This window comes from Streptopelia decaocto, assembly GCF_964273445.1.
Source record: "Streptopelia decaocto genome assembly, chromosome: 14".
Lineage (NCBI taxonomy): Eukaryota > Metazoa > Chordata > Aves > Columbiformes > Columbidae > Streptopelia > Streptopelia decaocto.
The window spans coordinates 1,000,298-1,013,803 of NC_138669.1; the positions used below are offsets into that span (position 1 = coordinate 1,000,298).

Below are 13,506 nucleotides of genomic sequence, written 5' to 3' on the forward strand. Positions count from 1 at the left end.
TCCTCCAGGGCTCCTGTTGCCCCTTTCCCCACCCCGTTAGTGCAAAGAGCTTCTCATCCTGGAGCCAAAACGCACCGGGGTGGGCTTTGAATGGGCATGAACTCGGCTCCTGGTGTCAGTCAGGAAGAAATCAGTGCTTGTTCGTGTTTAGGAGAGGATGTGTATTAAAAACCAAAATAAATAGGACTTTTCCTTCACCCTTCGAGACTTAATTACATTGGCGCTTCCCATCAATCACTGTCCCTCAGTCTGAACACCGCAGCCCCGGAGCCGCTGGACGGTCCCTGTGAGCTCCTGCTGGCACAGGACACGCACCGGGTGCTGCTCCACGGGGTTCCGTGTTGCACCGGAGTCACGCCGAAATATTCAATAGCCGCTGGTTTCTAGTGTTATTCCGGCAGAACGGGTCACCTGCGGAGCCCCCGGGGGCCGGACCCGCAGCGCCGCCCGACCCGCAGCGCCGCCCGACCCGCAGCGCCGCCCGACCCGCAGCGCCGCCCGACCCGCAGCGCCGCCCGACCCGCAGCGCCGCCCGACCCGCAGCGCCGCCCGACCCGCAGCGCCGCCCGACCCGCAGCGCCGCCCGACCCGCAGCGCCGCCCGACCCGCAGCGCCGCCCGACCCGCAGCGCCGCCCGACCCGCAGCGCCGCCCGACCCGCAGCGCCGCCCGACCCGCAGCGCCGCCCGACCCGCAGCGCCGCCCCACCCGCAGCGCCGCCCCACCCGCAGCGCCGCCCCACCCGCAGCGCCGCCCCACCCGCAGCGCCGCCCCACCCGCAGCGCCGCCCCACCCGCAGCGCCAGCGCGGCCAGCTGGTCGCTCCCCGCCCTCTGCCGGCAATTAGCGACAGCGCTCCGGCCGCTAATCTGCTGGGAACGATTTTACACATTAAATGGGAGCAATTAAATGATACGGCTAGAACTAATGAAGTCACTTTGAAGCAATTAAATTGAAGAAAATTTGGATGGTTTAATTTAAAAGCAACTGTTCTAAAATCTACAGAAATATTACATTTGTCAAAACTTGGAATTACGACAGCTTTGGTCCCTCTCAAAACAGACACTAACCAACTGGAACCAGGAGAAGCTTTTACCATTACTTCACTGACCAGTTTTCATACTCGTTTATCAATACATCGACTTTCCTGTGACAGCCATTTCACTGTTCGGATTTCTTCGTATAACGTTACATGCTTAGACACCAAAACTCATCTGTCTCCTGATTATCTAAAGTTACTGCAGGGAGAGTCCGTTTCCTATTGTATCAGGCCAATATTAAGCTCTAATCCTCTTTCCACAAACACTAAGAGCTCTGTCCTAACTTAGCGTAATCTGCAAACTTGTGCAAGAGTAAGCTTGAGGTTTATTATGCTCTCTTCACTTTGGAGCCAGCAGGAGGTACAATGCAGATGTTGCTAATTACAGAGCCCCGGGTTCCACCAGCAGATCCGGGGCTGTTTCTCTGGACACGAGGACCCACACAAGGGGCAGCCGGGGAGCCCAGAGCTCGGCTTGGGGCCGCTCACGCACTCCCAGAAGTTATTTCCCATCCCGTTCCCAGGGCAGCAAACCCGCTCCGCTGCGTCACTGCCAGCTCACAAACCCAGTTTCTGCCTCCGTTTTCCCACCAGGTCTCACCCACAGGACACGACAGAGCACGCGATGGGGCTCCAGCCTGTCCTGCAGGCTCATCACCACCCCTGTCCCCACAGTGACATCTGTGGGCACCGAGACAGTCGCAGGGCGGGGGCCAGGCTGCAGCAGCACCCCAAGCTAAGGAAACCAGTTCTCACCACCAGCAACCACCGCCCAGACCCCAACCCACCACAACAACCAGCGCAGACCCTACCTCAGCCCCAAGGGACGATGACGATGCCTCCATCCTCCTCACAGGCTCACCCCAGCAACCACCACGGAACCGGAGCCTGGAGGGAGGGGCGGCCTCTTGTACTGGGTAATTGGTGGCAGCTGATGGCACCATCCCCAGCTGGGGATGCTGATTAAATCAGCAGCAGCTGGGGTGGCCCGGGGCACAGGCCCAGCCTCACAGGTGTATCTGGGTCGGGGCAGCCCCGGGTGGTGCCGGGGAGGGACCCTGGAGCTGCTGCTTGGCCTGGGCACGGTGCACGGCCGTTGTTAATGGGTCTTGGTTGTGCTGAGCGGCTGCCCGGGCTCCCCGCAGCACGAGTGTTCCGCATGGATGTCGATGGAAGCGTAGTCAGTGTTACATGCTCTCGATATTATGCACTCTCACACCAAACTAAAGATGAAAACGCTGATCTGGGGCGTTCCTGGAGTAACGAAGGACTTGAGGGACTTGCAGATTGTTTTTCCCTGTGTCCTTCGGGTGATGACTGGGCTGCGCTGGACAAAGCAGCAGGCGGGGGGGCTGCTGAGCAGAGCCGGGACCCAGCGCTGGGCTGCACCTGAGCCCATCACAGCCCGAAGCACCAGCCCGGCCGCGGTCACAGCCTTGGCCCCTCGGCTCCCCCGGGGTGTCCGTGTCCCCAGGAGGCGGCAGCGGCCCCTCGTGCTCCAGTCCCCCGGTGGGACAGCAGCCCCTGGCCTCCCCTCGGGCTCCTGTGCTCGCGGGGGGCGATGGGCAGCGGGCACAGCTGGGGCTGGGCCGGGGTGGCGGCTCAAGGGCACAGCCCAGCCCGGCGCCCCGTCCCTGCCCCGCAGGACAACGGCTCAGCCGCTGGGCAGGGAGCCCTGCTGGCCCCAGGCCCCCACGCCCCCCGCTGCCATGGCCCCGCGCTCCTGCCCGCGGCGCAGCAGCGATGTCACCGTTTATCCCACTAACACAGAAGCGAACCAAGTCAAATGGCAGTTTTGCATGAGTGAATTTACTTTAAAAATGCACAGTTTCTGAAACACGATGGCCAACCAGCAGAGACGCCAAGCGCTTGTGACCCCCGTGTGCCGCAGCGCCTGGGACGGCGCTCGTGGGAGCCCCGGCTGCGCGTGGGACGGGGCCCCGCAGCCCTGCTGGCCTCCTGGAAACCTGCACCCCCTTGCAAACTCCGTCCCCTCTCTTCACCGGCTGCCCTGGTTTTTCTTTGTTTGTTTGCAGCGTTTTGCAAACGTTGCACATCTTTGGGGTGTGGGGGAGGTTTGTAGAGCAGGAGTGGGAAGCAAAGGCAGGAGGGTTTGTGCCTTGCGTGGCCTTTCAGTTATTACTTGGCTCTTGTGCATAAATCCTGCCCTGCCCCAAAAACCTGCACCTGCAGGTATCACACGTGGGCAAAACCATCCCGAGAAGGTGCAAGTGCACCCCATGGGTATTGACAACCCTCTCCTGTCACAGTGGAACTGCCAGTTAAAGTGGAAATCATGGTGTGAATTTGGGGGCTGTGCAGGGACAGGAGTTGGATTTGATGATCCCTGTGTGTCCCTTCCAGCTCAGGACATTCTACGACTCTATGAAATGACCAAGGGACACAGCAAGAGCCACGACGGCCATGCTGTCGTGCGCTAATTGAGCCGTGCAGCAGCAGCGGGTAACGATGGCACACGGGGGGACAGCGAGGGCAGGACTCCAGCACCCCAGCACTTCGCTGGGCGCCCTCCCCACCGCAGGGCTCGCACCGGCCCCACCGCCACCTGCGCCAGAACTGGGACATAACGGCGAGGCCAAAAACATTGACATTTTTAATGCCCAGGTTCAGCAGTGCGTGTTTGTAGCTTAAATGACTTATTTTGGGCATCTCCTGCCATCTGCCCCCTGGGAAGCCCCTTCAGCCCCCCATATCCCTGCAGACACGGGGGTCTGTGCTGGGGGAGAGGAGATGAGGAGATGGAGAGGAGATAGATGGAGAGGAGATGGAGAGGAGATGGAGAGGAAGAGGCTGCTGTAGCGGCACTAAGAAAAAGCAGCAATACACCCCAGTTCTGGGAGCGACTACTAAAAATAGCAGTATCTGTATCTGGAGAGCAAAGGGAGGTGGCGGAGCGCGGGGTCGGCTGGCGGAGCCGGCGGGCTGAGCACAACCAGCGGCAGCGCCGCGGCAGCGCCTGATTCTCAGCGCTCGGTGCAGAAGGTGTTTCACCATCTCCATTTAGCAAGCCCGTAATTTAACGCTGCAGCTCTGGCGAGGGGTTGTGGTTTTGGCAGCACGGCTCCCACCTCTGCTACTGACTCTTCTCATCACTTTGAATGCATCTTTTAATTTCTGGGGGCATGACCAAGCTCTCGCAGCACCGTGTTATTCAGCCTCTGCAAAGCAGAGCCAGCCCCACTGTGCCCACGAGCAGCTGGGACAGAGACCCCCGAGCTCAGCCCCGGGCGCCTGGGGAGCACGACCTGGGGGGGCTGGTACTGGCACCAGGATTATTTCAACCCCAAGTCCTTACACCAAAGACCCCATTTCAATCTATAGGATGGTGGTGGGTGTGCATTCAAATCAAGGGAGGGCTGTAACCCAGCCTGCAGAGTCTCTTGAGAGGTACATAAAGATGCTTTGTAATCCCAGGTGAGGTAGCTGAGCGTGTGGCCCTTCCCAGCGGGGAAGGACGTGGTCAACAGGAGCTGCCTCTAGGGGCCTCGTTGCCCCCAGCCTGCCCTGCCAGGCACAGTTTCTTGAGACAACCAAGTTCCTCTTGGTCATCAGAGCACCAGGATGGAAAAACAAAGGTCAAGGGCCCAGAGAACAAGCCGCAGGAGAAACTGCGCCCTGGATGTGCACCCTGCTCAGATTTCAGGCACTGGGGATCTGTTTGTTTTTTCTCAAGTGCAAAGACAAGGCTCAGAGCTGTAAGAGCCAAACCCGAGGAGGAGACAAGGTCGGTCTAAAGTTTTCATGTCACTTCATCTGCAGAACATGCTGGGGACCCATTGGATACGTAGGTGAGAGAAATGTTGCGTTTGAGTTTGTTTTCCAGTGCGCTGGTAGGGGCACGGCGGGCTCAGAGAAGCTCTTTCACCGTATCGGACGGCAGAGCTTCCCCCACCACGTTCACAGCGCCCAGGCCCGACCTTCTCCGTGTGACGAGCACCATCACCTGCACCGTCCCCTTCAGCCCCGGCCGGCGAGCGGCTCCGTTGGCCTGGCCGGCCCGGGGAGCGCGCCGGGGCGAGCTGCCGGGCGCCTGCGCCGGGCTGCAGCACTTGGGGTAGCTGCTGAAACACTCAAAGGCGTCGCTGCAGCTCCTGCAGGTGCCGGGGCGGTCGCTGCCGCCCGCGGGCGGGCCGGGCCGGAGCGCGGCGCGCGGGCCGGCACAGCACAGCAGGGCGCGGACGGCCGGGGCGAGCACCACGTCCTTGGAGAGGAACTTCTGGAAGTTGGGCTTGAAGAGCAGGTACACCAGGGGGTTGTAGAGCGTCGAGGACTTGGCGAAGACGGCCGACAGCACGAAGGCCAGTGCTGGCACCTGGCTGGTGCCGCCGAGGACGGCCCACAGGGCGACGACGGCATAAGGGGTCCAGGCAGCCAGGAACCCCAGGCACACGGCGATGCTCAGCTGAGGGAGGAGGAGATGGAGATGACGTGAGCCTCCTGTGGCACACACGGGATGCTGAGCCCCCAAAAAACCTCAGCCATGTGCAGCATGGCCCCGAGCAGCCGGTCACATCCCCAGGGAAAGGGGTTCATCCTTCTGGCCCCGTTCCACTGGAGACCGGGGTGTCAGACATCAGGGCAGCAACTGAGCATGTCCCACGTGAGCACGCCAACCTGAACGCGCTGCAGGTGCCCGACACCCTGTCCCACCGAGAAACTCAGGAACCACCTCCGCCACGGCAGTGAAGGTACAAGCCAGCCGGCGGCCCCGCTGGGACCAAAGCCCCCCCAGCCACCTGTGTGCTGCTGAGCAGCCCGACCGAGCGGCTTTGGGGACAGACCGTGCCCAGACTCTCCTCCTCTAAGCACACACCAATGTTTCCTTTGAGACCAGCTTTGAAAGCTGGTTTCTTTTTATTTTTTTAAGGGTATCCACTTTTTTTTTTTCTGACATATCCTTGGTAAATTATAGTATTAGCTTATAGTCTGGGGAACAATGACTCATGCAGGCTCCTTTTGTGATCTTTTCCAATGTAATTTAAAATGAAAACTCCTCCAGCTGATGGCTTTAAACGAGGAGAAATGTGCTATTACCCGCACTGATACAAACACCTGGAGCATCCATTGGGAGCAGCAAACACCCTGGATGCGAGTCCCGCCGCGTCCCTGCCCGCGGGGCGGTGGCTGGGGCGGGGGCGCCCGAGCCCCCGGCCCCCCTACCTTCAGGAGCAGGCCGTGCACGCTGCGGGCGGCGCGCCGCGGCGACCTGCGCTGCCGGAGCGCTCTGCCGGACACCCGCACCGTCCAGAGGATCAGCGAGTAGGAGGCGAGGATGAGGAGGCAGGGCAGGAGGTAGCAGAAGATGAAGAGGGCGAGGATGTAGAGCGTGGCCTCCCTGCTGGAGGTTTCCCACGAGATGCAGCAGGCTGTTCCGTAGGGCTCGGGGCCGTAGCTGCCCCACTCGGCCAAGGGGGCCGCGGCGAACACCAGGGCGTACGCCCAGACGCACAGCAGCAGCACTGCGGCGTGGCACGGCGAGAACCTGTTGCCTGTGGCAGAGGGATCGTGGTGAGGACGGTTCCCGTGGGAGTGGAGAGAGGGGCTGTGACCCACAGCTCCAGGCACTGGGGACACGGCCAGGTGCCCGTGCTGCACACACAGCATGGCCACAGCACAGCCCTGGAGCCAGCAGAGCTGTGCCAGCGCTCATCCCCCGGCCCAGGACACACGGACATCCTCCTGTCCCACTTGGCCGGGCACCCAGAGCAAGGAGCTCCAAGAAATGTCAGGGTTTGCACCAGTCTGGGCAGCAAGCAGCAGGATCAGCCACGCAGCCTCGCTCAGCTTCAGGTGGCTGCTGGTGGCATGGGGGGGACATGGTCCCCTCGGGGACATGGCAGCACCCTCGGGACAGAGGGGCCGGAGGCTGCCCGGCTGCAGCAGCCCCGTACGGGCAGAGCGGTGGCTCCAGGACGGCGGCTCCAGAACGGCCCCGAGCCTTCCCAGACACTGCCACCTGAAGGACCTTTTCCTCTGTCTGGCTGAAGCACTGGGGGAGGTGGTTTATTGTCCTTTTAGTCCCATCCCACATCCAATCTAAAACTTCTAAGAGCTCAGTATAAAGTGCTAAATCTTCAGCCATACACAGAAGTAACGTTTTTCTTTGAAATTAAGCAATTAAAAGCACATTGCGATTAGACATTTCCTCATGGAAAATGGGCTGGGGTGTCACGGGGAGATAAGCTCAGCCTACCCGGCTGCCGGGTGCTGCCTGATCTCGAGAGCAGAACCTGCACATGGAAAAGCCACCGGTACCTGGGCTGCCTTTGAACAGCCCACTTTTATCTTTATCTTTCCTTCCACCTTTTTAGCCATCTCCTGAGCTGTTGTGCTGGCACATAACCAAGGTGACTCTGCTCTGGCATCGTCCTTGAGACACTGTCAGCGGCGCAGGACAAAGCGTGTTGGCTGCGGGCAGACGGCAGCGGGCCCGGGGGTGAGCATGCACCCTGGGGTGCAGGTCTGCACATCAAACTAATATCTGTGATTTCATATTTAATTTCTATTTTTGGTCTCTAATCCAGAGTCTACTCTGAAGATACATGCTAGATAGAGGATTAGGATCTGAGCTGAGGAAATAAAGAAGCAACTCCAAACAGGAGGAGCTGTACCTGTGTAGGGGACACCCCGGGTCCCCTCACTTCCTCGAGTGCTCCCTGCACTCCATGCCCTCTACAAAGAGCTGGTGCCCAAGCCTAGAGCTGCAAACATTCACATCAGCTCTGCGGAGGAAGTCCGGGTGAAAATAGGGCTACAGAAATTAGCTACAACGCTGCAGACTCAGCCCTCTTGCATTAATTATTTAGTGAATTAAATACATTTGGCCTGTGGCTCTCCCAGCAGGGACAAGGGAGGGCGGCTCTTCCTCGCGCTGCCAGAGCTTGCGGCTTCGCAGGTGCAGAGTCTGCGCTGGCCTGAGCTCAGGGCTGTGTGTGGGTGTCCAGAGCCCTGTGACCTGCTGGGACACAGCCCCTGGCACTTTTCTACAGGGGCAGGACTCCCCCCTTGATTCTTTTCTGGACGACGCTCCTGAGCCTGGAGCGGAGCCGGCTCTGGAGGCAGGGATGGCTGAGACGCACGCACGGGACACGGGCACAGCGTGCTGGGGCTCCTGAGCCCCGTGCGGGTGGAAGGGGCTGGATACACAAGTGACAAAAACCTCCAGAGTCTGCGGCACCGTGTACTGACAGGGAACAGGCTGCCCTGCGGCAAAGCTTTCCCAGAACAGGTGGATCTGGCCCGTAAGGAAAGAAAAAACCTGTTATTTTAACAGAGAGGGGTGTAAGTACAGATCAGATAACACATCCCAGCACCTACCGTATGCTGGGTAACAGACCTTCAGGCAGCAAACGGCGCTGAGCACCGTCAGGCTGGCGAGGCTGCACAGCCCGAACAGGACCCCGCAGAAGGCGTACAGGGTGCAGACCGCCGGCGTGAAGAGCCACCTGCGAGGGAAAGCCCGGCTGCCACCTCCGAGCCACGGCGCCTGCAACCCGCGCCCGGGGCCAGCGCCCGCGCCAGAGCCGCTTCCACGGGTACCTGTGCGCAAAGAAGGAGGAGGCGGCCAAGGGGAAGAGCGTCACTGTCATGCTCAGGTCACTGACGGCCAGGTTGACGATGAAGAACTCGGCAGGCTTCAGCACGGACCTCTTCCGATAGGCCACCAGCAGCAGCAGCGAGTTCCCGGAGAGGGACATGATGCCTGCGGAGAAGGCAGAGGAACGGTGCTGTACGTAACAGAGCCACGAAAGGAGCCAGAATCATCTTGAGATGGTTGGAAGCACACACCGGAGATGTCTACAGAGGGTGGAAAGGGCTCCAGGCTCCCCTGTCCAGAGTGGGCTGAGCAGGGGAGCCCACGGGAGCTGCAGAGCTCCGAGAGCACATCTGGAGCTGCTTTACATCCAATCTGCTCCCTTCCCCTTCCCGAGCTCCTGCAGAGGTGTTCGGCAGGAGGGCAGCGACGGGATGCGACTGCACCGGGCTGCGGGTGCAGGACCTGGCCAGAGCCACTTCTTCCAGCTGGAAGGAGCCAGAGGGAACTTCCTTCCAGCAGGATAAATAACGGGAGCTTTGTGCGATTGCTCCTCTGATGTGAGGCCAAGGCGCCGGGCTCCTCCGCCTTTTTCATTTCTTCCTGGCAGTGTCACTCCTGTGAATACGTGTTGTCCACTATCACGGTAACCAAATAAACAAGAAGAAAGGCATTATAGAGATCAAGGAAAATCCAGACTAAACAAAAAAGGCTCTTTGTTTGTTGTTAGTGCATTTAAAACAACAGTGGTGATTAAAATTTTATAACAAGGGCTATCTCTCTTCTTTTTTTAATTACATAATTGTCCTTTCATTGAAAAGAGGTTTCAGTGTCCTCAGAAGGGGAATCTTTGCTTCTTTTGGAGCAGGCTGGGTAGGACAAGAGTTTCTCCCTAACGGATTAGGCTGTAAATTAAACAGCATGGTAAGAACCAGCTTCCAAAGCCGCTGAACGGCCAACACTAAAGTTCCTCTCAGGAACAGGATTCCCACGCAAGACCCAGCCAGATCCAGGCTTTGGGGCTGCTGGAGGGTGGAGAACTGAGCTGTGTGTCCTTGTTCCCAGCCTCACGAGGAGCTTTTCCCACAGAGCTGCTCTCACATCTGTGCTGCGTACATTTGATGAGCTTTATGAATTCCCGGCAGCCGGAGGTGCCTATAGGACTCCTGGCAGCCCCAGGGGGGTGAGCACCCCTTGGGTTCCCCGAGTTCGCAGGCATGAAAACCTCCAGCATTTGGGAAACAATGTGCTCAGGGCTCAGAAAGTTGGCTGTTCTTTGCCCACCACTCCCTTCTGGCCCCATCAACCAGGACCAAGCCACCACAGAGCAGGATCCAACCCCTCAGGTTTGCCCACTGGCTTTTCAGTGCCAAGGGCAAACCACAGGACATGGACCAGCATCTTCTGTGGAGAGCGAGGGCCAGCTGGAGGTCCGAACCATGAAGCAGCCATGAAGCTGGCAATGCTGACACACAGTCCCAGCCCGTCCCACCTCATCTGGCTGCAGTAGAAGTTACAACACGTTCCTCAAAGTTTGTTTGTCAACTTTCCAAATATTTAAAAGCATAGCAGGTACCTGCAGTTCCCCTGAGAGGGGAATGCAGCCCCCAAGCCTTGGCCAGATCATCCATCCCTTTGAGTAACGTGGGGAGGGCTGACGTGGGAAGGGCCGGTTGGATTATTCTGCTAATGAGTGACCACATCTGGGAGCATCAGTGACTGCAGAAGGCTGGAATGTCTCCGGAGGCACCTGGGCTGCTGCAGCGGGGACACGGCTAAAACAGCCCATCTTTCCTTACCGAAGACTAAATAGAGCGTGCCAAAAATCAGGTCTTCTCTCTCTGACAAGGTGGAGATGAACACAGAGGTGTTGGACGTACTTCCCATCTGCAAAGCAAGATACGAGATACAAATACAAGTGAGAGCGAATCTTGGCTGAGGAAGGAGCGCTCGGTCCCCAGCTGCGGGGGGACAGCTCCGTCACCCAGGTCTGGCACAGCGCCACGGCCAGGCCAGCAGCATCCGCCCCCGTGTGACCCCCGGCCCCACCGCTGCGGGACCCGCTTCGGTAACGCTGCGTGCAGCGCTGGGGACAACCGTAGGGCCAGGCTGCTCAGCTCCCTTGATTACCGTTTCGTCAGTTACAGATTTTACTGGTGCATTAGCCTTTGGATCTCAATTTTCTTTGCGAGTCTCAGGAACGCGCAGACGGCAGCAGGGGCTGCGTGTTGGGACACAGGACCGGCTGCTCAGAGCTGGAAGCTTTGGGTTTGGCAAAGTTCCCCTGTGTCCTCCAGGCTTGCACCGTCCTTTGTGTGCCTCTGCCTGTCCCTGTGTCCACATCAGCAGAGAGACTTGGCCCACATTGTCCTTGCGATGCAGCCAAGACCTGTCCACGGGCCATTCCAGCAGCATATTAATTGCCTCTGCCGCGAGACCAGCACAGCGTGTGCCGGGGAGGGCTGGTGAGGACAAAGGGACTTGGAACAAGCTGCTCATCCAACCCCGGCCCAGGACACCCCACAGCTGGGGACAGAAAGGAACCGTCACCCCGATCACTGAGCCCTGCTGGGACCTGCCTTCTTCAGCTGCAGCTCGATGTGACCCGTGCTGCCCGCTGGGCAGGAGCTGAGGAACTCGGAGCTGAACACAGGTATTAACAAAAAAAACAGTAAAAAGTCCTTCCCTTTCTTGGGCTGCCTGACTCAGTCGTGGAGTCTTATTGCCCTAATTCATTTCCCTGTTATTTTGTGCAGCTGAGCCAAAGGTTCCCAAGTGCTTGGGAAGTTAATAGGGGGTAGTGGAGCAGAACAGCAGACACGTTTTGCTATATTCATTCCCTTCACTGATAACAAATAAATGGAAAAATATTTTGTTCAGGTGATGAAAAAGGAGGACAGGGGGCGAGAGAAAAGAATGGTTTAATTATGTGTTTCGATAGCTGTGAGCTTGCTGGCTGGGATGTTTAATGCACACAGCGTTCCTGCCGCCTTCCCCAGCGTCCCACCTGCACACTGCGGGGAGCGGGGGGAGCCCTGCGGGGCTGGGGACAGCGGCGGCACAGCTGGGGACAGCAAGGGCACTGTGTGACCCTCACCAGCGGCACAGGGACGTGGCACACAGTGACACAGTGTCCACGGTACAGGGACAGGTAATTTATACCTCCCTGCAGAAGACTGAGCAACTCTGGCCATGAAAATGAGGTCCTTCATTAACCTCATTGGAAACAACCTTTATTAAGGGCTGAGCAGATCATTCCAGAGGTTCTCATAATGCATAGTTCTCCCCTAGGCCATATTTCTTTCTTCCTCAAGAGCTCTTGGAAGCAGATACTCTGAACAGGGCACATGCCCACGACCTCTCCAAGATGCTTCAGCAAAGCATCCGTGTGTTGAGAACATGTAGCCCGGGAAAGAGGAGGGACTGCGGTCACACAGCCGCACTGTGGTGACACAGGGACGGGCCCAGCACCAACGGTCTGGGAGGACTTGTTCCTGCTCTCCCGTGCGCACACAGCAAAGGAAGGAGAGAACGGGCAAAGCTCGCAGGACTTCATTGCCTTCAGATCCCTGGCCGGTCTCCATCCTGCGACACGGCAGGGGAGCTACAAGTGTCCAGTGAGATCAAGCTGGCAAAAAGTAGCAATAAGCCAGGGCAGAGGAACTTCTATTTCTGACATATTACTTGGGATAGGCCTTGTTTTTATGGCTGTGCTGGAGCTATTTGTAAAGTGCACATCTCTCAGTGTAATACAGAAAATGATAAAAATTCATCTCTTGCACTGATAGATATGATGTCATTGACACACGAATGATAAATCAGTTCCATAGAAACATGGAGCGCTATCATTTTTGTGGCTGAAAGTAAATCATAAACTCGATCCTGTGAACCTACCGTAGCTCTGTGCGGCACACAGGCAAGCAAACGAGGATCAGCACAAACACCGCTCCGCACCCTCAGCCCTTCCCCTGCGCTTCCCTGAGCTCCGCTGGGAGGGGACGCCGGGACCTCCTCATCCCGGGAGACACTTACAGGGAAACGAGCCGGTGAGTAACCTGCTCCCCCGCCAATTCACAAACTGCTCTGGTCGCGCTTTCCTGCTGGAACCCGCCCACGGGCCCCCCTGCCCCAGCCAGCCTTGCCCTGCGCTGTCGAGTTCAATGGAGAGCACAAGCTGCAGCAGCACCAGTGCGGGTACGAAACACATTCACACTCGTTTCTGACAGAAACAGCTGCTGGAGTTTTCTTCCAACTCAAAAACATTTCAAAAACATGACTATGCTCAATTAAAACTAAACCTGTAACTCCCCTGGGAGGGACTTCAGACAAGAATGTCTCATCTGGGGCTGCCCAGCCAGCACAGTGCGGCTCTTTAAAATCAACTGCTTGGCCACGTAGTCTTTGGGCATACAGAGCTGCTGTTGAATTTGATTTAAGCTCCAGTGCTCAGACTGTGTTCTGAGAAGAGACAGACTGTGAAAGCTCCTTTCCCCTCAATTCAATCAGAGTTCAAAATGAGATAAAGTTTTCCAAGCAGCTGCTGCCACAGGTACATTACCAGGAAACCCTCATCTTGTGCATCCCAGACCCTATTATTGTGTTCACAGGAAGAATCAAGGTGCATATCTGGCACCTGGGAGGGCACCAGCATGGCTGGACTGATCACATGCGCTCTGTCTACCTCAAAAACTCTGCATTTTATTTTGTGTGATTGTCGGTTTTGCCCTTTTCCCGTCCAGACTTGGACAGCTGCTTTTCTTCAGCCTACGTACCACAAAGCCAGAGCCTTTCTTGGAGAAGAGGAGGAAACCTGATGAGCCTGGTAACTCAGCCGACCTTCTGTCCCTTTCAATAGTAAATAGCAGGAATCGATTTCTGCGATTCCCAGCACAGGGAAGCTTAGACACCGCTGCC

The 13,506-nt window shown here is 57.8% G+C and overlaps 1 protein-coding gene across 1 annotated transcript; it reads right to left on the reverse strand.

Moving 5' to 3' along the window:
* Window positions 1–4,905: 4,905 nt before the first annotated feature.
* Window positions 4,906–10,479, reverse strand: LOC309446069 (opsin-5-like; the record flags this gene model as incomplete). The annotated part of the gene is made up of 5 exons (XM_082065470.1): window positions 4,906–5,460; window positions 6,219–6,547; window positions 8,376–8,503; window positions 8,598–8,760; window positions 10,392–10,479. The coding sequence occupies 5 exons, from the start codon at window positions 10,477–10,479 to the stop codon at window positions 4,906–4,908; spliced, it is 1,263 nt and encodes a 420-aa protein (XP_081921596.1).
* Window positions 10,480–13,506: the final 3,027 nt, after the last annotated feature.